The sequence below is a fragment of the Abrus precatorius genome, unplaced genomic scaffold (genome assembly GCF_003935025.1).
Source record: "Abrus precatorius isolate BTA unplaced genomic scaffold, Abrus_2018 Scaffold3, whole genome shotgun sequence".
Classification (NCBI taxonomy): domain Eukaryota; kingdom Viridiplantae; phylum Streptophyta; class Magnoliopsida; order Fabales; family Fabaceae; genus Abrus; species Abrus precatorius.
In genome coordinates, this window is record NW_020874373.1 from 32,274,732 (window position 1) to 32,300,256 (window position 25,525).

Consider the following 25,525-nt stretch of genomic DNA (forward strand, 5'->3'; position numbering starts at 1 on the left):
TGATCATAACTGCCTATCCCAGCAGTTCTATGCAATACTAGAGTAACCTATTCCAACATCCCGTCCATATACGTCTCATTCGTAAAGTGAGATTCATAAGGCTCCCGAAAAGCATATAGTTTATTTACCACACTACACCCAACCCCAATTGATTATCAGTTAAATACATTTAATAAAAGAACAACTTACATTATCACGTCACAGGTTAAATCAATTCCATAGTTACTTAAAACACGCATGTGACAGTAGTGTGAACAATTTTTAATGCACAAGAGGACTAAATGGTAATCCAAATGAAACTAATTTTAAGCACAATTGCAGGAACCGCTCCAAAGTAAGCAGATTACAAATTGCATATAATATCTGCAAAGCAACATCAAACCATAATACTACACCTAAGCTCAAGTTACAGCCATCGTTGGAGAAACAGCTCAACACAGATGAAATTGCAAAATTATTTGTCCAACACGAGGTTCAACACCCACCTAGACTAGGCATTTTTTAATCCACAAGACTCATGGCAATTGCTAGTACCGATCATGACGCCTGGCAAAAAAGTACAGCGCACATTAGGCAACAGGAACCAGTAAATTAAAAATTTAACTTTATTTTAGAAGAAAAAAAAGGAAGGCGCCTTCAACTATAGATGAGAAATTGAACAGTTAATATTGTATGCGCACACAAAACGTCATGAATGTGTTAGAACCCCACTTTCAAGTTTTTCTGATAGTTGAAACCCCCCACTTCCCTCACAAAGTCAACCCAGGAACCAAGTTCATAAAATAATGTAAGAATGAAAATGAATCAGAGGAAGATAGACCAAGACGTTCTTTCAAGACAAAGCAATTATACATGTTAAGATTAAGAGTGACAATCTAAGTAAGCCCTACTTGACTCTTAGATCATGGACCCACTCGGTGAGTTGTGACACTCAGTTGGATTCCCTGCGCTTGTTTTCCATCGTCAACTACACCAAGTAGTGGAAAACAGCTGCCAAAAAAAGGAGGTAATCAAGGATAGGAAACTTGTACCTATGTCGATCATAATCTCTTGAACGTTCACGAGATCGTGAGCGCGACCTCCGACGACTTCTTGACTCATATGACCGGGAGCGGTCTGTGTCTCTATCACGGTCTAGATCATATCTGCGATCTCTATCATGGTATCTATCACGATCTCTACTCCTACGATCATAGTCTCGCCCTCGTTCACGGCTATCACCACGTTCCCGGTCCCTACTTGATTCCCTGTCTCGATCCTTGCTCCGTTCTTTTGATCTATTCAAAAGATTGCACACAATATTTAACTAAATAGGAAATCTTATTTCCCTGCCCATCAAAATGTCTTAAATAAGTAGTGAAATTTACCTCCTGTCATCATGTCGATCAGTCTTTCGGCTCTTGTTCCTTTCTTCCTGCACCAGGAAATAACATAGTCTGAGATCCTCTCTCCCCCGAATTTAACTAAAAGTTTGCACATTGTTGGATATACAAATTCCACAAATACACTATAGACATTCCCAAAAACCCCGACCAAATAAAGTGATTCTTCCTTTGCCTAGGAATGATCTAACACTTGAAAGTTAACAATAGTGGAAAAAGGAACTTGGTATTGAACAACAAACAAAATATTGATAAGGGATACCCAAACAATCACTTGATTGGAACCCAGAGTCGTCAATCTGACAAATTCTTTTTTTCTTTACAATATAATAACTAGATTAGCACCAAAAAAAATGCATCAAAATAAAATGTGAATATCCCACATTTTTGTAATAGGAAGACTCTAAGCATGATACTAGGCAATCGGCATCAGTAGCAAAAGAAAAAGGTTAAATGGTATTTGTTAGAAGTTCAGCGACAGATGGTGAACTGTGGTTTCATCAATCCTGCTATGACACCACAATATCAGATATTCAATAACACAGCATGGACTTGAATGCATTTAGCATAGTATTCATTTTTCCTTTTTTATACAATTCCAGAAAGAGATGAAATTACTAAATATTTAAATAATTCAATGAAGCAATAGCCTTAAAGCTGACCAGTCTAGGACTCATGTTGCAAGCCAACAACTAGCATTATTCTTTCTGAATCTAAAAAACATTACCTATTAAGCAACCAACTTTAGAATAGAATAAAGTCACAAGAACAGAAATGCAAAAACATGTCTTACTTGAAGTTCTGCCAACTTCTCGCGAATCTGCATATACCCTAAATGAAGTTTCCCTCCAAAATGATCAGCTAAACGGCGATCACTGTAAATAATAATACAAACCAAAATTTTAAAGCAAAATATACAAAAGCTTCAAGACAATATACTGATGTATGACATGATTTCCCCAAAAATTTCTAGCCAAGAATATCATGATCTACAAGCAAAAAAACAGAAAAGACGCACATTCTTTAGCTGCAAAAGTTATCCTCGTAAAACTGGCACAAGAGCCTGCTGGTGACAAGGAGGTATTACTAACGGGTCAAAAGCTGAAGCACTTGAAACCCCAAATTCTAACTCCATAAATCCCTAGTAAAACTTAAAGAAAAAGGGGAAAATATAAGGGGGGATAAAATTAGTTATTACCTGTCATAAACACTCAAAAATGCTCCACAAATGTCGCACACACGTAGCTTTTGATCAGTCTGAATTGTTGTTATATATGGAATAAAACAGGTGTAAGAATCATTGCAGATATAATATTATAACTATATGAGCCCAAATTCAGGCAAAATATGAAAAAACCTAGATATGACAGAATTGCAGATACATAGCAATGATATGGGAAAATATTTTCATATTTCCTTTTCTGCAAGGTTGGAAAAAGAGATAAGTGTGTATATTTGTCTCTCACAGGTATCAACTTAGAATGATTGGTTTGGGACAAGACATATCATGGTATACCTCTCAAGCTGAATACATCAGAGAAATAGCTAATATAAAATTATTGGACATGGTCAAGAATCATCATACTTAAGGTTAAGGGGACTTGGGAGCTTGTTTCCTACACCAAGTTTTTTTCTAATCTCTCATTTCCATTTTAAGTGGAATTATAAATGCAATTATTTTAATCATATATAAAGAGCTACAGATCAAGGAAAATGTACTCACAATCCGCACATCTGCAGCCGTATACTTTGAAGAATCCAACACTGGCTCCTGCCTTGCAGGAAGCTGATATAGAAGAATTGAATCATTAGATCCATTACATAAGTAAAAGCTAAATATCAACAAGGATAAAACACGGAACAGTTAAAAAAGGATTCCACAATTTGAAATATGTAAACAATACAATAAAAATGTTTCAACAACTATAGAGAAATACATAATAAAACAAAACATAGGAAGGACCTTCTTAAGTGCTTCAGCCTCTTCCAACGCTTTTTGAGCTTCATCAACCATTCCTTGCTCACCTGTTCATTAAAAAAAACACATCATTAAATAAAAACTAAACTCATTTTTCTCAAAGAAGGCATTTGTTCACATTTTGGCGTTGCTAAACAAAAGGGAAAGGATAAATTTTCGGTTGAAATTTGTTTTTTTTAAATCTCAACATCCACAAAACCAAGATCTGACAAAGCGACAATGGTATTATGAGTTATGGCTACCAAACGGCAGTCAATTATATTGATATTAAAACACAAGCATGCCAAGTCTTACCAGATGCTGAAGACACAATATATTAGTTTGGCAATATAGAAAAGATCAAATCATATGAACAGTAAAATTTTTCTGAAACAATCAATTTTCCTCCTCAAATTCTTTCAGAGCTACTTAAAACACCAAAAGGTTTCAAAGACCATTTGAACAGTGTATTTGGATTGATTATTTTGTGTTCAACTGTTCATAAAAGCTTATAATCAAAATTGTGTTGACGGTATCTTAGACAAGAAGCCACTTGTGTAAAATTTAAGCAAAAACAAACATGAGCAAAGGTATATCACTGACTTACCAAGATCCTCGGCCTTCTTCAGCTTTTCATTTATCATCTCCTGTGTTCGAGGATCTGGAGCAACTACAGGAATGGGAGCCAAAGGCGGCGGATTTGGTAGAGGTTGAGGTAATGATGCCCTATCTTTGTTAAAAGCATCTAAAAGAAGCATAGACTGTTTGGAAATTGACAGAAAACCACAAGAGTTAATACTTGTTAGTGCCTCTCAAAAATAGTAATCAAACAATAATCTTGATGGTCTAACAATATGAGTTGCAAAAAGAAAAAGAAAATCACAACAGTGAAAATTCCAAACACATCTTCATGTTTATGGAAGATCACTGACCTGCTTGTCTGCCCTTTTAGTCCTAAGTTCCTCTACAACCTCTAAAGCTCGAATCTTCAGATCTGTCTTGCCTTCGAGATCTGCATATCCAAAATTATTTTATAGTCACAAACAACAACCAAGCCTTTTCCCACTTCATAGGGTCAGCTACATGGATCAAACAACACTATAATGTTCTATTTTATACAAGTGAATTAAAAAAATTAAACAAAAACCAGGTTTTCAACATTAAGACATGCATCAAACTTAAAAATATAATGTCACCTTCACTTTGTTAACATCAGAGGAACATTTTGAACCACTAGTAAATAAGCAAATTCCAATACTTCAATAACTTGACTTCCTTTCACTTGATTTACTAAACCTATTGTTAAATGGCATATCAGATAAATGTTGGAAAGACAAAAGATAATGAAACCTTACCTGTGATATTTTAAAACAAGCCATATAGTTAAGGATAAAACTTAAAAGCATTAAATAAAAAATGTCAATCAGTTTCAAATTTAATCGAGTTGAAACTTGATATACACTTTTCATGCTACAAGATTTAGCTATTAAATAATTTGTATTGAAAATTGTTGTTGTCAAGGGATGTAACTACTTAGTGGCTGTTTGTATACTTAACACAATTCTGATTTGCTGGAAGTGAAAATTTTTGCTTTAAAAAAATTTTCTATTATGCATTGTGAAGCATGTAAGCTCTGTTAGGTGAGTAATACAAACAGAGCTATATTCTACACTCCTTCATTTCTATAACTGATCACACCTATCAAACAAATGCAGAATATCGCATGTGAAGCACACACGTGCAATGGCAAAAATGGCCATTAATGTGACATGCACATGTCGTACGCATTCAACCTAAAGCCAGAAACTACAACTCACGACAAGAATAAATATGGCTTTATGACCATAACTCTTCCAATTTATGTACTATCCCCAGTAGTATTCTGTTCTTCTCTACAATTAAAGCCACAGAAAGCATTCTATTCTTCTCTACAAGTAAAGCCACAGAAACACAAGATCACATGTACATTCAACCTAGCGCGCATATGTGAGATGCAAAAATGGCCATTAGTGTGACATGCACATTCAACCTAAAGCCAGAAGCTACAAGTCAAGACAGGAAAAAATATGAGTTTATAACGGTAACCATTCCAATTTATGTACTACTGCCAGTAGTATTCTATTCTTCTCTGCAATTAAAGCCACAGAAACGCAACATCATTTAAAATCAAAGAAGTTTACACAGTAATAACAATACCATATTGATCAGCTTCTTTCAACTTCTCTTTGATTTCTTTAGACAACTCAAGCACCTCAGGTGTCTGCACATCAAACAAAAATAATCATTAAAACTAGCAGAATCATCATTCATCGCCACAGATAAACCAAGCCGAAACTCAAGTCACCTGAGTAACTTCAGAGACAGAAATCGCAATTGCAGCTTTGGCATCCTCATCCTCAAGGCGCTTGAGCGCTCTACCAATTTTCCTATCACACTCGCCAATAAGCTTATCTATAACATCCTCTAACTCCCTGTCATAATTATCCATCCCTTTCGCTTTCGCTTCCTCATATCTAAAAACAGTTAAGTAACATTCCAAAAATGCAATAAACGTACCACAACACAACAACTCCGCAGAATCCAATGGCATGACCTAAACAACTCTGTTGTTCTATCTAATAGCTTGATTTGAAAATCAACACAATGAAAGTGCTTTGAACAATTTTCAATCTCAACAGAGAAAAGAGGAAAACCATAGAGATCGTGAAGGATACTCTTTCCTGAGCTGCAAGGAGTGAACCTTAGGGCAAGGTCCCATATCCATTTTCTGAAACGAATGCAGTGAGAAACAGAATCAAAACGAAGCCCTAAAAGACTAAGAAAACGACGGGGGAAAGAGAATGAGGAAGGAGTAAGGTACCGTTAACTGAAAGAGTTCGTGAGGGCAAAGACCAACGAGGTAGAGGCGACACACATCGCGATCGTAATACTTGCGATTAACTTCACGGACATCACCGTTACGGTTTGCTCCCATCAACACATCGAGTTGCTTGCGTATCGCATCCATGCTTGGCACTGTGAGAAACCCTCTCTCACCACACCACTTGGCTGTTAGTATTAGCCCTCTTCTTCTGTAACGGAGACCCACTCTTATGTTTTTTATTTTGGGTTTCTCTTCTCGATCTGCAAATATTAACACAATGTATTTCTCAACGGGTTTTAGGGTTAAGAGGTCCCGGTCCAACCCTCTCCTTCGCACCGCTTGCCTCTTTCTTGCATTTTATTGAAAAACAAAATAGCTTTTTTAAAATATATATTTACATATAATAAAAATATCAATTATTATTATTATTATTTACAGCTTCAAAAATATTTAAAATATTTATTTTAAATAATTTAATTTTTTTAATAAATAATATTTATGTATGTTTAGATATTTAATTTAATTAAGTATGCACAATTTAAATAAATATTTTTTAATAATTTTAAATTATACATATATTAAACTGCCTTCTTCTTTATTTTAAAATTATGTAATTTATTTTCTAAAATTTAAATACATAAAATATTTTATTATTTAAATTTTTAAGTATTATTCAGACATGCTCTAGCTTTAAATTTATTTTTATTTATAGTTTAATAATTATTTTTATATTAAAAATGTTTTCAGTCTGTTTTTTTCTTGTAAAAATTAAAAGTCAATTTCGTGCATTTTCATTAAAAGTAATATTTTATTATTTATATTTTTATTACAAAATATTACAAACAATTTCATTTAAGAGATAAAAGACTTTTATTATTTAATAATAAGATAATTTTTTAAAATTTTATAACAATAACAAGTATTTATTATTTATTAAACGCACGTTGATTTTTTAAAAATAGCATTATATTGATGAAAAAGCTTAAATTAAATTGTGATGTATTTTAATATTTAAAAAATATATAATTTTAAAATATAAAAATTATATATATATATATATATATAATTTACTCTAAACATAAGCATAAAAAACTAAAATATATAGAAAATCTTTGTAAAAGATAAAAATTAATATAAAAAATAATAAAATTTGTTTTTATAAATTAGAAACAACTTATAGTTAATTCTTTTTTAAGTTTTGATAAATTACTTTATTAAATTTTTTTAAATCAAAATATAAATTATTTTTTATTTATAAAAAAGTTATATTATTTTTATTTTATTTAGAAGTTAACTTAAACTCATGTTATATTATAAATTTATAGTTCTTGAAAGTTAAACATGACAAAAGTTATTTGGAACAACTTAAAAGTTAATTGATTTATAACTTTAAAGGTCTTTTTACAAAAACAATAAATATAAGAAAGAAAGTAAAAATTTTTGAACATTCAATATCATCTTGCACAAAATTTATCAGTTTTCACCACTTAAATTATATTAAATGATTGATTTATCATACTAAAATTTTAAATTTGATCATATTGCACAAAATTTATTTGCTTTCACACTTAAATTATATTAAAAGATTAATTTATCTTAAGTACAGTTGTATATAAATTTAAAAAGTTTATCTACATAAGGTTAGACCCACTCCTGTCACAATAAAAAAGAGATATAGTCTTTCTCAAATAAAAAAAATGAAGTATTCATTTAAGTTAGATATATAATAACAAATGACTTTATAAGTATTTAAAGCACATTAAAAAATAATAATAATCTAAAATAACTTTTTAATCTATAAAGTAGAATGCATGTTATATACTTTCAACAAAAATAATAATAATTATTATTATTATTATATCGTTAATTTTTTTTGTTAAGTATTAGGCAAACAAACTGAAAGTCAATTCAGTATTGTCACATGTTATGTTATGTTATTTATTTTATAATATTTTATTATTTAAAATAAATATTTACAAAAAAGTTTTTAAATAATTTTACATATTTGCAAACAAAATTTTCTTCCTCCCCAAATCTCTTCCCACCCTCGACTCCTCCCAAGCAATTCCACACCTAACCTCCACCATCACCCTTACCCCACTCACTCTCCGTCTCCAACCCCTAACATCTACTCTCACTCCCTTTCCCTTTTCTCGCTTCTACCCTAACTCTCACTCGACCCCCAACCTCTACTTCCCTTCCTTCACTTCCACCCTCTTCTTTCAACTCCACCTTTTTCTCACACCTCCTTTCGGCAACCCCTCCTCTTAATCGTGAGCATTGAGCCTTCTTGTTTAAAACACGAAGATATCATGCAAAAAGAATAAGAAGATTATAAATTTTATTTATTAAATGTATATTATCAATAAATAAGTCATGACTTATAGACCACACACCAAGAATTAGGATCCACCAAAATTATAGGTCAAGACATAAAAGTTTTGACTTTCTTTCAATTGATGTAATTGGGTGTTGGGTGGGAATGGGGTTGGGAGAGGGAATAGAGAACAGGGTGGAAGAAAGTGTGGGATTAGGTACAGAGTGAAAAAAAAGTGTAAGATTAAATATGAAATATTATAAAATAAATAACATGACATGATACGTAATAATACTGAACTAACTTTTTGTTTGTCAGGATTTAATATTAAAAAGTTAATGATAAAGATTAAATTTTAATTTTTTAACTTGTCAAGGATTAAATTCTAACAAAAAAATTATAAAATTTATTGTAAAATACCTAATATTTATAAAGATAAAAAATATAATTAAGTTTTTTTTTTTACTTCAAATTGATTCATATTACTTTTTGTTTTTTATTTTTTTATAAATTTATTGATATTTGAGATTTGATTAGGTTAAATAAAATTATTTTTTATGCAAAGATGAGTGAGGTTATTATTGTTATTTGTTCAAATAGTAGAATATTTGAAAAAATTAAAGATATTATGCTTAGAGCTAAATTAAATAATAAGAAACCAAATTAAATTAATCATAATATTTGATTAAATGAACTTAAATAAAAATTTCAAAAAAAATTAAAATGAAGTAATTTATTTACCGATTAGCTAATATTTTTTTATCTAAATATGAAAGAAAATATAATAGTTTTTAAATATACAATGATTTTTTATTAATAATTATCAATTTAAACGTCACGTTGACATCAACTTGTGAGTAGTTCAATAAATGATAAATATAAAACTCACTGCAAATGTTAAATAATAATACAACTATCACACTTTTCACTACTAATAATAATAACATAAAATCTTCAGAAAAAAAAAAAATAATAAAACAAGATATAACAAGGAATCACTTATTTTATAACTGGTGGTGGGATTGTGCTGTGTTTAATGGAACTCTTTAGGGACTAACTTATTGAGTTTTGAAAACAATTTTCAAACATTTATTTTAAAATTTAAAATGAATTAAACTTAGTCAAGTGCTATCCCATGCTTACTACACTTTCCACAACAAGTTTAACATACAATTTTTTGTTATGCATAATTTTTTGTGTGTGACATTTTTTTGAAAGAGATACACACAATAAATTACACCACATGTTATGTTGACATTTGCATAATACACTGTTATTATGGTAAAAAATCCAAACTTCTTCTATTTCATTGTGTGTTTTGGATGGGATTATTTTTATTGATTAAGACAAATTTCTGAATAAAACATTGTCCATGTTTGTTTAAATTATATTAAAAATTAGCTCATAATTTTAATTAATCCTTATTAATTACTTTCAAATTTAAAATGCATAATTACTTATATATACTTTTATAATTATAACTTAAAAGATAAATATTTCGTTCTATCTAAATATCAATAAGTTATTTTAAAATTAATTTCCATCTAATCTATTAAAATATAAAATTTATTTTATATAATCAATCATTATAAAAAATATTTATAATGACTCTTTACTAAAAAAAAAATTATAAATATTGAAGAAAATCTAACTCTAACCCACACTACAGAGCCTTAAAAAAAAAAAAAGAAGAAATTGTTGACGCTGGTAACTATAACAAAAACATTTAACAGGGGCTCTGAGAAAGCAGACTCAGAATTTGCTCGCCGAGAGAATGGGAGAATCACTACTCCAATTGGTTTTCGCCGTCGCTCTCACTCTGTTCCTCACTTCCTCGTTAGCTTTCCAATCAGACGAGCTTCTCCTCGACGACGAAGAGTTTGGCCTCGAAGGTGCTCGCTCATCCTTCGATTCCGATTCTCATTCACCTTCTTCTACCACTCGCAAGAGGTTTTCTGACTCTGCCTCCGATTCCAAGATCCAGTTCCCTCTCCAACACGCTTTTGGAGATTCCGATTTCTCCGACGCCGGTAACTTCTCCGCTCGCCTCAAGACTTGGAGCCACGGCGGCCAGGTTCCTTCCTTCTCCTCTCTCTCTCTCTCCCTCCGTGTTTATATTCAAGATGTTTCGATTTGAATCTACTTCTATTCAATAGCAAGAATATTTTGTCACGTTTGTTCACTCTTATTCCGATGAGTGTTGTAGTGGATAAAATATGTACGAGATAAGTACTGTTGCGCTGAAAAGTAATTTTGATCTTGTGATAGACATTGACGAAGTTGCGGTTTAAGCGGGATCCTTTCACTGACACTGAGCAGAAGAGATTTCAAGTAATTTTTTTGTTTTCCATTGAGTTATGATGTGTGTGTGTGTGTTTGTATTGTGGTGTATTAGCATTAGATAAAGATATGGCACTGTTCTCTTATTACAGGAGCTGTTGAAAGGAGATGATTTCTATAAGATTAGATTGCCATCCAATGTTTTGAGTCCTCCTGGCAGGGAATATATTATTTCTTCTGTGAAAGCTGTAAGTATGAATGTGAATCAAGTTATTGTTGTTGCCCATTGGATAGTGTGGATTGAAAATCAAGGTCCCTTTGTCACTCATACTATGGTTTAGTGATAGGATTTGCGCTTGGGAAGTCTGACTTTTTTAGTTCCTTGGTTTATTTGTTCCTTTGTCTAGCATTGTACTTCTATTTGGTGCTGTACTTAACGGTGATTCTGTGGAATGATAGTTAGCATCATTGTGGCTCTTTTATTTGGTGGTGTTTTGATGACTTTTTGAACTATTGACTCCAACCAGAACTAACAGTCTGCCTTTCTGAATCCAGCGATGTCTTCCAGGGGATGGATTGGAGGAGCATTTTGTAATACATATGGTAATCTGTCTTATATAATAAAATATGCTGTTTATGCTGCATTAAGTCTCTTGTATTTGTGAGGATAACTTCTCCACTTAGTTCAAATTTTGATACATCATTAGTAGATGGAATATATTGAACAGGATTAAAATGTAAGTTGTTGACCAGACTTTCCAACCATTCAATTGTGGTTTTTTAAGTGAGACAGTTGATCTTGAAAACTTAAGAAAAAGTGGATTTTGAGAATTCAATGAATTTTTCATTTGGGTCATGCTAAGTAGTGCCATAAAGGTTCTTGATAAGTAAATTAACAAATAAAAAGTATAACATTGAGTTGACTGGGACTTCAAAACTTTACTTTTCATTTGTTACTTTACTTTTTTGAATCCTCAACAAGTACCTTAAGGGCATGCATTTGCATATGCCTTTTCATATTTTATTTAAATGGAAGCTTGAGAGAGCATGGGCAGTGTTCCCTATGCAATAGTGTATAATACTTCATCCTGGAAACCAAACTAAACTTTGGTTGTATTTTCCTTACAGATCTACCTTTACATTTGTTTCTTTTTAACTTCATTGAGTGTCACTCTATTTTTCTGTTTCAGGAAGGTGTTAACATCTTGGCTGTCAATTATGGTGCTCCTGGGGCCTGCCCTTATCCCCGACAACTGAAGCTTGTATGACACATACATTTTACAACTGCACTTATTTTTTGTTTAATTGAGCTTAGCTCAACTATTAAAAATTTTCAACACTTTTTGTTGTCATCTATATTTCTCCTCCTCTTGCTTCTGTTATTTTGTACACGGCTGACTTCTGTAAATGGTAGGGATGCCATATTTTATTCTAGTTCATGTTTTACCTGGAGTCAATAATACTATCTCTTTCCTTAACATACACACAATGATATAAATAAGAAATTAATAATGCTTTTATTTGTTTCTACCACATATAGTTACTTGTTTAAGCATCCAGAATGGTTGTTGTTGGTGCCATAAACAGTATTTATGATATGGAATTTCAAGATAAAAAGTGTGATTAGAATCATTAGATCCAAAACTTGCTGGTGGCAGTAGCCAGTTTACCTTGTTAATGCATTATGGTCCTGATCCCTGCTTGTTTGAAAGAGTAAAATTATCATATATGATGCCTTTAGAAATTTAGTCTACCTGAATAATCCACAATCAATATTCATGTTCTGGTTGATTTTGTAACCTGTTTTACTACAACTTGTCTTTGTTCTTAAGAGATACCAGGTGTGCCTGATTTATATTCATAAACTTGCACAAACTTAAAAGTTGTGTTGAATGCCTGATTTATATTGCAAAAGCTAATCTTATTCTTTCTTTTTTTTTGGGGGGGGCTTTAGCCTGCAAAGTGGTCTTTCAAGTCTCACACAGTTCTGAAGAACAGTGAACAAGCACCAAGGTATTTGTTCTATGTTTGACGATCTTCTTGATTGTTTTTTTTTTTTTTGTACTTAATATACAGATAGTAACAGAATCAGCATAGTGTTCCTAGCATGGTTGCTAAGGGAGCATTGAGTTATTGAAAACTTTCTATTTTTATTTTTATTATTTTTTTTGGGGGGGGAGGGTTGGGGTTGAATTTAGCCAACTTGGATGGATAGAGAGGGGATAAGCATGGTTCCAGCCCCCCCCCCCCCCCCCCCCCAACAAAAAAAAATTTCCTTGAAAAATTATGCATATGGATTTTATTTTTAATTTATACATAAAAATATTTTTTTTATAATTTGTTAATTTAATTATAATTTCATATATTTTAAGTTAAAGTCCATACTTTTGAGCGTAAAGACTTCTTTCTCCATGTGACGCATGACTTCCTTTGTATCTAGCATCTCACATTTTTTTTTCAAATATTATCAATTAAATTTATTTAATTTCAATTTACCCAATTGTTAACCAAAATTTTTTTATATCTCCAAATGTGCAGATAGCTTTGACACATCATATCATTTGAATAGTTGTTTCACGCACTTTATTTCCATAATTTGCTTCTTTATTTCAAAAGTTTCTTTTTGTTATTTTTATAAAATTAAATAATTTTTTCATCCTTGACAATGAAGGCATCCCGTATTATACTTTGTTCTTTGTAAGTTGCTTGACAATGCTATATGTTCTTTTTTTAAAATTTTTTTCCAAATGTAAACTTGTATTTAAAATTTATTTAACTTTTGGCCCTTCAATTATTTGTTTTCTTAATCTGTCCCTGAGCCAACTGTCAAATTTTTCTATAAAACAATTTTAATAAAGCGAAGAACAGCATGGAAACAATATAGATTAAAAAATGTGAGTTAGCTTTGTGTCAGACATTATTAAACTCTCTTGAATTATCTTCAGTTCATGCAATAAGATTGTAGTTTATGCACTTCTTTAAGTAAAGTATGTAGAGAGTAGGGTGAGAATAGCTTACAAAGTGATTTTTATATTGATTTGATCTCCATTGTGGAGTCTATATTCAATCCCTAGCAATGGTGAAATATTTACTAGCAAATGAGTGTCTTCTAAGCCACTCTTGCCTCTCCAAGTTCAGGGAGTTCACCCAATCCTACAAATTCTTATGGCAGTCTTATAAGGCTAATCAACAGAAGTTACGGATTGAATTCAGCTGAAGGTTCATGTTCTCCTACATAATCATGGTTTTTTTAGTTATTTAAAGGCAAGGTAGAAGAGAAGAGAGACTTTGGACCAAATGACCAATACCAGATTGATAGTGGAGCTTTCCTCTTCAAAATTATCATCTTGTGCTCTTTTTTCTCCATGATTCTACCATTTAGGTGCCCTTCTTTCTTTGTACTCATTGGGTCCTCTGGTCCTTTGAGTTCTGTCTCCTTTGCTGACTGGATATGATAAGATCTTTTAGTACAGTCTGGATTATTCCTCGATTGTTTCTGCTCAACAATTATTCCGATCCTCCAATTTTCATGTCTTTTTACTGAGTGCACTCTACCATGGTTGTCTCTTTTTATCAAAATATTTTTCCTTGGGTTTCACGCACCATTTAGTCACTGGTTTTTGGATAAGAATCAATTTGATATAACAGAAGAAATAAGTACAACGAATGCAGTGTACTGAAATATGTAGTATTGCACGGAAATAAAGATGAATCAGTATGATTCACCGCAAATACAACAGAAAAGAAGAATGCACAATAACTATCTTGAGCTATTCGAGGTGCTCAGGGCCTCCCAAATGGAATTACTTCCCACAGTACTCTCTGTCCTCTCACTCTCGTTACCCCACCGGATTTATTTTCTCTCTCCTGACAGTTAGCGCACATACACATAAATTCACTGCATAACAAGGGAGTGATTCCCTGGTCCCACCCTATTTCTCTTTCTCGCATATACCCTTCCAAACCTTTTATTATTACTATCATTTTTCTGCACAGCACTTGGCAAGGGTAAAGTAGTAGTATACAATATTTAAGTTAATAGCCTTGGGTCAACACTTAGGATGTCTTGGTTTAAAGCTTTAATTGTTGAAGATCATGTGTATCATGATTGATGTCTATGTCTCTATGATGACATGGAAGATTAATAGCAGTATGCAGATGGTGATCGATATGAAGTTTACAATTAATACATATAAGAGCTTTGAAGTTATTCCCTCTTTCAAATAATTATAACAATATTGAATAAGAAATTTATGTACTATTATATAAAAGTATAATGAGATAAAAAAATAGTAATTGAATGTGCCTTCTTGGCTCTGAACTGTTTACTGAATTCCGGGTCCAGATTTTTATTTTAGAAAAAAATTGTTTTCAAATGGAAACATGCTTTCCTAAAATATGTCAATTGAAAAAAACAAAACAAAATTAATGATAAAAAATTGAAAATCAGAAGGGGGCATAGCTTTCCCAACTGAATGTTTCCATGATGTTGTCTGGACTCTGTCGATTAAGATTAACATTGTCTTTATCTTATAAGCTAGTGCTAGTGAGCAAGGAGGGGTAAACCTTTTGCAGTTTGTCCTATTAACACTAAACATGATGTAGCTGTTGCCCCGTCATCTCTGTGACACGTTTACTAGTGTGACCTCTTTTTTTATTCAACAACTAACTTTTTGCTTCCGCAGAGCTCCGATATTTGCTGAAGATGTGCTTGGTGGAGAGGAGGGAGATGGTGAGGCTGTAAAGCCAGTAGAAAAGTCCTTTTGGGCTAAATACGTGAGTATACAACATACATACTGGCTTGATCTTCAGGCCATACCATATCTATCTTTTCGAAACTATAATTGTATGTATTTCTGAATTAAAATTTTCACCTGGAATCTTTCTCAATATCAGTGGATGTACCTGATCCCTCTTGGACTCATAGTGATGAATGCTGTCACTCAAGCTATGAATATGCCTGAGGAACAAGCTGGTGGTCAGGCACAGCAGCAGCCAGGATCTGCAGTACAGCGTGGAACAAGTTCCGGCGTGCGTAGAAGATGATAAGTTGGCTTCCTCCACTCGGAACACATTATTTGAGGACACTGTTAATGAATGAAATCTTAGGTTGACCTTTTATGTAACATTTTTAAATAATTTTAAATGCTTATAATTAGCTTTGTCAGACCCATACGAAAAAAAAAATTGATTTGCTTGTAAACTTTGAAACAGCGGTGCCTTTTAAGTTTCCTGTTAGATTGACTAGTTATTGTTATATATTGAAATTTTGACAAGAATATCCGTTTGGGTTATCTGATTTTGTATGATGTTTCTGGGACAATTCTTCGTTTATTCGTAACTAGTCTTTTCGTTCATTCTGCTCGTGTAATTTTCTTCAATATGTTCACGACCCGTCTTTACAATAAGAAGCTCGTTGAATTCACTAAAACACAGATAACCACTTGGACCCTGTAGGTATAGAAACTTGTTGACCCACAAATAAGAAAGATATTGCTGCCTTTTATTCTTTGCTCCCCATACTTATTATCCTTGGAAAGTTAGTAATAATTACTTAAACAACGGAGAGAATCTGGCCTTGCACTTTGGAAGGTGGAATGCAAGATGATAACCGTTCGTTAAAGCAGTAAATTTTTATCGATTTCATTAGCATCATCTTTTAGAATTGATTTTATGTATCTTAAATTTTATAAAAGTTTTTTTATATTCTTGATGTAATAAATGCTAAAAAGTTATATTAACATTTTTCATCATTCATAGCAAAGCTAAAAGGAAAATAAACAGGCAAGGTTCCTCTTTTATATATATCATCAATAGACATCAATTTAAGAATAGAAGACTTTTATTTTTATTTTTTGTAAGAAATGCAAAATAAAAAGAAGGGTGAACTATTTTTTGAAAAAACAAATAAGTTTGTTACATACATTAGAGTTTTTTCTCGTCTCTTTCGAAAAGTCCCTCCTAAATAACCTTTAGAGTTGTTTAAAAGATGTTCTTGAAGATGGACAAAAGGCTAATTGATGGGCATGCTAGAACAAATATTGGACATCGTCCCGACCCACATGATATCCAAAAGTTGGAGATTCAATGAAAAACCAATAATGAAACCTAAATTAGAAAGGAGCTTCAGCAAATATAATGATTGTAAATTGGGAACGAAAAAAGCTCCGGCAAAACAACATGGAATTAGAGGGAAATCTAGAGTCTTAATTGCTTTAATGAGTGCATCCCATGGGGAAGAAAAGAGACTCACGTATAAATAATACATCCGATCCCTTTTATAAGAATCTTTTAATTTAAACAAATTGTCATTCTCTTGAGAAAGCATGATTACTACTTGGAAGTTCTGATTCTCTTGAGTGCTGAATAAATAATGTTATGTATAGTCTGATAAATCTTTTTGGTTTATCCGTTAATTCCTGTTTGTAGGTTAGTTGGATTGGATATCAGGACTCCCAACTTTGGGATCATTCTTCCCATTGTGTCTGATTGAGTCGAGCGATATATACAATTCACCTTCAAATGTTGTGAATGTTTAATAACATGAGCAATTAAAAAATACATTTCAATATACAACTTACTTTTAAAAAAATTATATAATTATTTACACTATAATTTTAACGATGAAATTTATTAAAATAAATTAAAAATAATTTATTTCAATAAAGTATACCAAAAATCTTATTAAAACAAATTAAAATAACTCATCAAAATCATAAGTTATTTTTTTCATAATCTATTCATAAACTCTTACAAACAGACTCTTTAATCTTTTGAAGTTACTTAATAAAACACAAGGATTATGTCTAATTTTTATAGCTCCCTCATCAAACCAAAGCAATAGCTAGACCCTTTTTTTTCTTTTTTTATCTTGGCTAAAGGATTTTGCAGTCGTGTTTATTAATTTTTAATTATACAAGGAGTACAGAGTTTATACTCTATATTTCTTATTTTTGCGTCAATTAATCATAATATCCATAAATAAATTTTAGGGTGTCATACTCTTGCAGCTAGCTTCATATCAATGGTAAATTGGCTTTAGGATTTCCAATTCCATAAAAAATGCTTGGCAACTGAAAGGAAGCAAGAGTAAAATAAAACATAAACATGCGACAAAGATACTATTTATTATTATAAAGTTTCCCTTGAAATTAACATGAGATGCAACATAGCACCAATATTTAACGCAATTATAATTATAATTCATAACAATCTAGAAATTCTTGTTAACCAGATAAGAAAGAAGACGCCTTATCCCATCAGAGCTCGTCCTGCACCGATCAAAGAAAGTCATTTTTTGAGTACAACAACAAAAAGATGTCAAATATTGCATATCAATCACACTTATTTCCAACCATAAAGACAGCTTTTATAATTTCTTAATTTTTTTAAAATTAATGTTATGACATGTAAAGCTATGTTTTAAAAAAAGTGAACAAATTTGGATATTGATCATCAAATTCCGCCTCTATTTCTATTAATCTAATTAGCATTAGCGAGAAAACCATAAGAAGAAAAAGGGGCGTACATGATAATCCATATAATCATGGCGATGCTGCAAATAGGAAAACAATTCAGTGTAAGAAAAGTTTGATCATTGTTTTACAATATCAAAATCCATAACATAGATAACCAACCATAATGATAATTAGCAGAACTTTTGGTTTAAGGAAAACATCATGTAGAATATAACTTAGCATTCCATCATAATTACTTAAACATTTTTTTTATTTAATTTTTTTATGAGAAACATATAAGGCAACTCAATCTATTTCTTTTCTCTGTCAAATACATTTATTGCGTCTAACTGAAGTACTGTAGCTAATGATCCAAAACAAAGTTCATTATCCACTTTGTCATTCTCTATCAAAGATTCTGGCTAAAAATTTTAGTTTCATGGGCATCACATAGTATTCAGCTCTAAAAATGCTCAGGCACAAGTATATATAGTTATCAAGAGATTTTCATGACAAATTGTTAGGCAAATTGGTTTACTTCCACTCACCACAGACATTTTATCAGAGAGGATTGGTCAAAGCAATATTAAAATACTGCTTTAGAACTGGAGTTCTATTCCAATCTAGTATCTATGCTATTTGTTTAATCCTCAAAAGGGAGTGAAGATTCATTAAAAAGGAAAATAATAAATAATGAACGTATTCATGTATGATACATACCCTTCTGTATCTGTCTCTATATCTGTCCCGGTGTCGTCGGTCATGACCTCTCTCACGTCTACGCCGTTCACCTTCTTCTCTTGCTCTTTGAGCCTCCTGCACAAGTAAGAGTTTAGATCCTGGAAAATAAACCAGGGTGATTCAAGACAGATGATTGACTCAAAACTGTATATCCATGTACCTCCTCCTCTTTGGCTTTTCTCACTTTCTCTGCTTCTTCAAAACCTTCCTTTTCAATCTGAATGCCAAAAAATAAGAGTCATCTTAACATGTATCCTAAGAGAAGGCTCATATTGAATACACTTGTTCTTTTTATAAATGCACATTTTTCAAGTTCAAAAAGGCATAATTAAGTTTCTATACCATACATTTTTAAGTTGTGTTCATATTAGTCCATGCTGTTTTAATTTTTCAATTTAGTCCCTTAATTTTCCAACTGTGTTCAAGGTCTCCCCTATTGTCGATTGCCATCCAAATAAGGCTGATAGGTGCTCGTTTGGTTATTGTCTACTTTTTACATGACACAACTTACACATTTTCACCTCAATCATCTGCCAATGACTATATTATCAACCCAATTTGGATGACAGTTGAATATCTGACTACATTGAGCACATATTGTTCATTACAGACTTCAATAGAAAATTTTCATGTAGACTAAAATGAAAGCAGCTTAAAAGTATTGACACTACTTCACCAAGAAATGTAGAGACTAAGATAACATATATAATATCTGTATTATCAAATACTTATAACTTTAAATAAAACTAATTAAAAAGTCAGTACATACATAAAAAATGTTAGTTGTTGTTCAATAATATCTAATAACACAAATGAGCGAAGTGACCCCTACTAGTCGGATGTTGAGTTATATCAAATGCAAGAGAAAAACTCACCTCCCTGTTGGCAAAAACTTCCTCTACAACATGTTTTGCATAATCAGGATCATCACAAATTAAAACGTTGTCAAAAACTGAACCACCTTTAACCTGAAATACAATATTTGGCTTAATATTAACTGCATCAACCCATTTTAGCCTAATAGCTTTTCACTTCAAAGAGGGGAGGAGAGAGAGGTCCACAGCATAACATAGCAAACCAATGCCAAATTTCGAAATTTATATTCATCATACCTGCCAAACTTCGATGCCCACATACTTGATAGGCTTAAGCACATAAAGATCAGGATCATCTTCAAATTCTGAGAAGGGAAAGATAAAAATCGAGGATTCCTTAGTATGCAGGAAAACCTGATATAGTGATATATATTAAATTATCACAAAGAACCTATACATTTAAACATACCTGGATTATCTATCCACGGAGTTTTCCATTTCCCTTGGTAGTTGGGGTTCTTGATTTTCTGTCAAACATAGAGTTTGCAAGTAAGAGAGAATGAGTACTGAAAGAATACTGAAAAAGAATAAAGCAAAATGAATGCTAGTCGCTGTATTGTTAGCTTCCCAAACTTGATCAACAAACCTTTCGTTTCCATGGCCCTTTGTATGCTGGATTTGGTATCTTTGGTGGTTTCCATTTCCCATCTTCCTCTTCATCCCAGTTATCAGGCTAATTTAAATGAAAAAAATGCATAAAAAATCATTTATTTCCTTATTTAGAAGTCATCACATCAGAAAACCAAAATGATGCATCAAATTCAAACCAGAAAAGCAAGGAACTAAGAGAAAATGGTTGCAAAATGATAACAAAGTAGCGTATTGAGGATGAAACCAGAATCTCAATAGAGATCCCTCTGAATTTGAAAATTGAAGAAATCTGAAGAGGGCATTTTTAGATATGTTTTTCCATGCAACTAACCTCTTTAGCATTTGGGTCAGGAATTTCTCTTGGGATTGAATCATATCCCTGAAATAGCAATAAACAAATAAATGAGCTAGCCATCTCATGGACTAAAATCACCATCCCCTTGCTCCATTATCATTAGGGAAAAATTAGAAGTTGTGGATACCTCAGGTTTGACATCATTAGGGTCTTCAATATATTCTCTATCATCCCAGTCAGCAGGCTGCAATTTGGAAAATGTTTTAATTTCAAAATACAAATTATTGCTAGAAAGAAATAAAAAGATATATCACCACTAGGATCTGATTGGGATAAGGCAAGTCTTTTTATGATAAAACAGGAAGTCTAAACTCAGTTATAATATTGTTATAAGATACTTAAAAAACCAAAAGCTTCACAACATGCTATAGGACAATGTCAAAAGTAGACTACTGAGTAAAACAGCTCAAAATGAAACCTTTTTTGCCTTGACATCTTTTATTTTTCGGGGAGGAAGAATATCCCAATCTGTATACATGCTTCCTGAATCTCTCTCTCTATTATCAACCAGGACACTGTACGAGGCATCTGGCCTAAGAATGAATGTGTAGAAATGAGTTAACTTTTCAGTTTCACATTGCAGGTCCTTCTTTAAGGGGTAATTTTGACCATGGTAGGAGAGTATGACATGGAGCTTCTTTGTATCTGTGCCACATAAATCTGGTCCAAACATTAAACTATAGAGAATATGTCAGTGGGACATTTTTAATGTAAAAATAGAAAACATGAACAAAGGAAAAAAAAAAAAAAAGACAACAGTGGTAGTACAGAATGTTTAATAAAAATGCTGCAAGGTGAAGCAAAATACCATGCTATGATCAGGGTCAAGCAAGCTAATACAAAGAGAAAAATAACACGTATATGGCTTGGAAATTTGAAGGTCAACAAACATAAACTTTCTCTTGTTACTCCGAACAGAATTTTCTATAATATAATGAAATATCTATGTTTCACCCCTTAAATGATAGTTTCTACTCCTAGTAAGAAGACAAATACCTTTTTGTACAGAAAACCTTACAACATGTATTATCTCATAAAACAAGTAATATTCAGTATGAATTTACAAGTCAGTGTGCCTCAATGTCCTATTATCTAGTCTAGCAAATTAGATCCTGTATCAACATTATAATCAGAGAACATTATTTCACAAATTTTGTAAAGAAACAAAGTTCTGTTTACTTGTCATATCTTGAAGTGAAAGAACTAAGCTTGAAGGTTTAAATTTTTAATATTTTAGAGAACAAGTATAGAAAAGAGATGGTGACCCATTCATGTAATAAGGTTCATTAGGAGACAAGTTTTATATTAACAGTTTAGTAGACTGTATACGGAGCTAGGAACCATTTTTATCTAAAATCCAGCTCAAGGTGGAGTATTAAGGAAGTTACAAGTGTTAGGATCATTATCTATATTTAAAAAAAAAATTAAAAGCATATTACAAAGAGAGCAACAAATATTATCATATTTCCGACCACCTTTTTTTTTTCTATTTTGTTTCTCTTTATATCATCTGTTTGTCTTGCAAGAATCACAACTTCAGCATTGATATATTATTTTCCATTCATATTGTAATGTTAATTCTCATTATTTACTTAAGCTTCTATACTTCATTAATGCAAAAGAGGAAATAATGAAAACTGATTAATATTTTTAAAAAAAATAAGTTTATTTAGGATGCCGATTTACTATTTGTTCACTTGATATAAATCAAGAAGGAAAAACAAATTGAAGAACATGGAATAAGCAACACACCTATAAGGTGTATCCCCACCAAACTTCTTTTGATTAACAAATCCAGAGAGTAGCTTTATGTAACCTCCACCACACTCAATTTCTTGCTCAAATTTTACAGAATACTGGAGGACCAATGTTCTGTTCTTGTTGCTGAATTCTGGTATCTTTGCAGAGATGGCAAAGTGTTTGGCATCGCTAGATGTTTGAATACCTACAAGATCCCACAAAATGGCTTAATGTTACAACAGCAACCAAATTCCTGTTACTACCATTTTGTACATATTAAGAAAAGGAGACCATCATAAGTCCTTCTAACTAGAAAATGTATTCACTAATTGAGACTTTGCTGGACTAAATTACTCTCACCTGATCTATATTCTGCATTTCCAACACAAACCTCACTTCTATTTACGAAAATTACACAAAAGTTCCTTACAATTATATTTAAAAAGACATACAAACTTAACTCCAAAATATTGTCATGCCTAACAGATTTGCTAACAGAATCATTAGCTCATGGATATTCTGAAGCCACATATCTTTCCAACTCCAGTTCAGCTGAACTTGTTGAGAAAGAAATAATACATTCATGATTCATTTAAACATTGACATCATTAACATGAATGCAAATGTGCATCCTCAACTTTGAATTGCTTAAAATATACATTTCTTGTCTATCAAGAACATTTTTAAGTTAAATGGATGGCACCATACAAGAGACAATAAAGGCATACAAAATCATCAAGTACCTTTATCATCTGGATCACCAGCCCACTTTCCAGCCGTGTGCTTGAATGAACCTGCTTTCCCTTCACTGCTTTTCCAATCTGACTTTACCCAGCGACTTCGCCATCCATCTTTACAAAAACCAACGCATTACAGACCACATCATATAATCAGAGAAAAACCAAAAAGACTTGCAAACTATGAGTTAAAAGACAAAACTTAGGTTCAGTTCCTTAAGTGCTTTTAGTATTGTTTACCAATCAAAATTAGAGTTTTATTTGGATAATTTACTATAACATTAAATATAATTGTTTTACTAAAATAAAACTCTAATTTTAACTAATGAATACTACTAACAGGACCTGAAGAACAACACTTATTTATGTTTTGTCTTAAGTTAAATTCCTTTGATATGTTAGGAACTGGTTTTGTTTTTCTCAATTAATATTTTCACTGACGATGACATGAACTTCTTTTGTTTTGTGAATAAAATAGTGAAAACAGTTAAATTTTGTTCACAGTATTTCCTCCCCAGAATCGCAAAAAAAAAGAAAGAAAAAAAGACGAAAATAAAGTGTCATTCTTATAATTACTGTACTTACTAGTAAAAAGTATGAGCTGAAAAGGGAAACATGAAACAAATCAAACACCATTTTTTCTTGTGATTCCTTCATCCACATATGGAAGTTAGTGTTGGAAAACATTGTAAGAGAAAAGTGATGGAAGAAACTGAAATTTACTAAATAAGAAAACTTGATTACACGCTAGCCATACATACGTGGCTTATATACTATATATAAACTGATGACAATAGTAAACATTATTTATATAATAAATCATATAAGTCATCATCTATGTATTTAATTACCAATTAAACTAACTAATTCACATGTGGTAACTAACATACAATTGAATAAAGAGCAGAGAAGAAAATTGAAATACCATCAAAGCGCTCTTCAAAAATGATTTCAGAAACGGAAATTTGTATAATCAACAAACAAAAAAACACAAACTTGTTCAACTCAGTTAAAGCATTTTCCGCCATTTGAGGAATAAAATGAATATTTGCTGTCACTGCCAATTACCAATTGTAGAGTTGAGCTTACTTATAGAGAACCTCCCTTCTTCTTTGCCCCTTCTTCCCACCTTAATTACTTATATGCCACCCACTATTAGATTCTCAATGTTTACCTTCAATAAAGCCTGATCACGGAGTTGGATTCTTTTCCAATTTACTTAAATGTAAATTTTTTTTAATGTTATAAATTATATTTTTTTACTTAAAATGTAATTTAATATGATTTTATCATATTTTAATTTCAAACATGTTAAAAAACATAAAAATTATAATTAATAACATTAAAATTTATATAAAATTTACGTTTAATTACCATAATTAATACTCATAGAAGATTTAATTTTACACTGAAAAAATATAATTTATATTTTATGTGAATATATTTTTTTGTTTTGACATTAAAAAAAGTGTGATTTTGTTACCAAGATATAATTTTTAATGTATAAATTAATTTATAAATAAAGACTAACTATACAAATTAAATAAATTTATTAACCCAAATTAAACTAAATTTGATTGTGGATTTTTTTATGGCGTGTTATATACTTGGAAAAGAAAATGATGATGGTGGAGTCTTGAAAACATGGTAATTACTAATTAGTGTTGCAATTGTCCAATGGAAAGCTAACTTTGACGTAGCAATAGCCAATGGTAGTATTTTTATTTTTATTTTTATTTGCATTTCTGTGTCATATTTATTTATTTATTTTTAATTGAAAGAAAAAAAAAAGTCAAAGTCTACGACACTATAAAAGTTGTGAAACCAAACGATAAGGAAATAGAGAAAGACAATTTACGATGAATTGAATCTCTTTCCTCACTCTTTCGGAAACGACTCAGAACGCGTTTCAAAGGTCAACGACGACCCACAGTCAACGTAGCCCTCACTTTTCCACTTATCTTAACTCACCATTAATCATTACCATAACTTCATTATTGATTCTCATTAGTGTGCATCTAATGGCCAATACATTTGATTTACGAACCTATTTGATTCTAACCTTACTTAAACATTAGTTCTTTATTAAAAAAAAATTACACAATTTAAAATTAGTTTTTATATTGAATTTTTTTATTAAAATATAGTTATATTTTTTCACAAATTATTATTTTTAGTTTCATAGTTCATTGAATTACGGTTAAGTATTAGTTCTTAGTGAATTAGGTTA

General features: G+C 31.5%; 3 protein-coding genes across 6 annotated transcripts; 1 reads left to right on the plus strand and 2 right to left on the minus strand.

Annotated features, from left to right (window-relative positions):
* Positions 1 to 174: 174 nt before the first annotated feature.
* On the minus strand, positions 175 to 19,680 carry LOC113863951 (putative RNA-binding protein Luc7-like 1). Of its 3 annotated transcripts, XM_027497757.1 has the most exons (15): positions 19,666 to 19,680; positions 6,525 to 6,530; positions 6,200 to 6,410; positions 6,054 to 6,106; positions 5,684 to 5,852; positions 5,536 to 5,599; positions 4,272 to 4,351; positions 3,947 to 4,100; positions 3,346 to 3,407; positions 3,106 to 3,168; positions 2,581 to 2,639; positions 2,176 to 2,257; positions 1,368 to 1,414; positions 1,032 to 1,277; positions 175 to 546 (listed from the first exon to the last, which is right to left on the minus strand). In XM_027497757.1, the coding sequence occupies exons 3-15, from the start codon at positions 6,344 to 6,346 to the stop codon at positions 528 to 530; spliced, it is 1,245 nt and encodes a 414-aa protein (XP_027353558.1). In that variant the 5' UTR covers positions 6,347 to 6,410; positions 6,525 to 6,530; positions 19,666 to 19,680; the 3' UTR covers positions 175 to 527. The 3 variants fall into 3 exon arrangements, with proteins under 3 accessions (XP_027353558.1, XP_027353557.1, XP_027353559.1); XM_027497756.1 differs by lacking the exons at positions 6,525 to 6,530; positions 19,666 to 19,680 and having other exon boundaries at positions 6,200 to 6,481; XM_027497758.1 differs by lacking the exons at positions 1,368 to 1,414; positions 6,525 to 6,530; positions 19,666 to 19,680 and having other exon boundaries at positions 252 to 546; positions 1,032 to 1,306; positions 2,167 to 2,257; positions 6,200 to 6,481.
* LOC113863952 (ER membrane protein complex subunit 10) lies at positions 10,180 to 16,127 on the plus strand. Its single transcript, XM_027497759.1, has 8 exons — positions 10,180 to 10,593; positions 10,788 to 10,850; positions 10,952 to 11,047; positions 11,355 to 11,402; positions 11,990 to 12,061; positions 12,754 to 12,812; positions 15,485 to 15,575; positions 15,696 to 16,127. The coding sequence occupies exons 1-8, from the start codon at positions 10,294 to 10,296 to the stop codon at positions 15,843 to 15,845; spliced, it is 879 nt and encodes a 292-aa protein (XP_027353560.1). The 5' UTR covers positions 10,180 to 10,293; the 3' UTR covers positions 15,846 to 16,127.
* Positions 17,903 to 24,354, minus strand: LOC113863950 (calreticulin-3-like). 2 transcript variants are annotated; one of them, XM_027497754.1, is made up of 14 exons: positions 24,221 to 24,354; positions 23,302 to 23,409; positions 22,571 to 22,763; positions 21,237 to 21,495; positions 20,946 to 21,002; positions 20,795 to 20,842; positions 20,459 to 20,545; positions 20,282 to 20,339; positions 20,110 to 20,177; positions 19,873 to 19,965; positions 19,158 to 19,214; positions 18,977 to 19,072; positions 18,328 to 18,354; positions 17,916 to 18,070 (listed from the first exon to the last, which is right to left on the minus strand). In XM_027497754.1, exons 1-14 carry the CDS (start codon positions 24,321 to 24,323, stop codon positions 18,059 to 18,061), a joined length of 1,266 nt encoding a protein of 421 aa, XP_027353555.1. In that variant the 5' UTR covers positions 24,324 to 24,354; the 3' UTR covers positions 17,916 to 18,058. The 2 variants fall into 2 exon arrangements, with proteins under 2 accessions (XP_027353556.1, XP_027353555.1); XM_027497755.1 differs by lacking the exon at positions 18,328 to 18,354 and having other exon boundaries at positions 17,903 to 18,070.
* Positions 24,355 to 25,525: the final 1,171 nt, after the last annotated feature.

Coding starts and splice junctions, on each gene's coding strand:
- LOC113863950 (XM_027497754.1), bottom strand. CDS start 24,323: ATGGCGGAAAATGCTTTAACTGAGTTGAACAAGTTTGTGTTTTTTTGT. Junction 20,843..20,945: donor CTAATGATGTCAAACCTGAG/GTATCCACAACT, acceptor TTGCTATTTCAG/GGATATGATTCAATCCCAAG. Junction 18,355..18,976: donor ATAGAGACAGATACAGAAGG/GTATGTATCATA, acceptor TCCTATTTGCAG/CATCGCCATGATTATATGGA.
- LOC113863951 (XM_027497757.1), bottom strand. CDS start 6,346: ATGGATGCGATACGCAAGCAACTCGATGTGTTGATGGGAGCAAACCGT. Junction 5,853..6,053: donor TCCTTGCAGCTCAGGAAAGA/GTATCCTTCACG, acceptor AACTGTTTTTAG/ATATGAGGAAGCGAAAGCGA. Junction 1,278..1,367: donor GATCGACATGATGACAGGAG/GTAAATTTCACT, acceptor TCTTTTGAATAG/ATCAAAAGAACGGAGCAAGG.
- LOC113863952 (XM_027497759.1), top strand. CDS start 10,294: ATGGGAGAATCACTACTCCAATTGGTTTTCGCCGTCGCTCTCACTCTG. Junction 11,048..11,354: donor TTATTTCTTCTGTGAAAGCT/GTAAGTATGAAT, acceptor TTCTGAATCCAG/CGATGTCTTCCAGGGGATGG. Junction 12,062..12,753: donor ATCCCCGACAACTGAAGCTT/GTATGACACATA, acceptor GGGGGGCTTTAG/CCTGCAAAGTGGTCTTTCAA.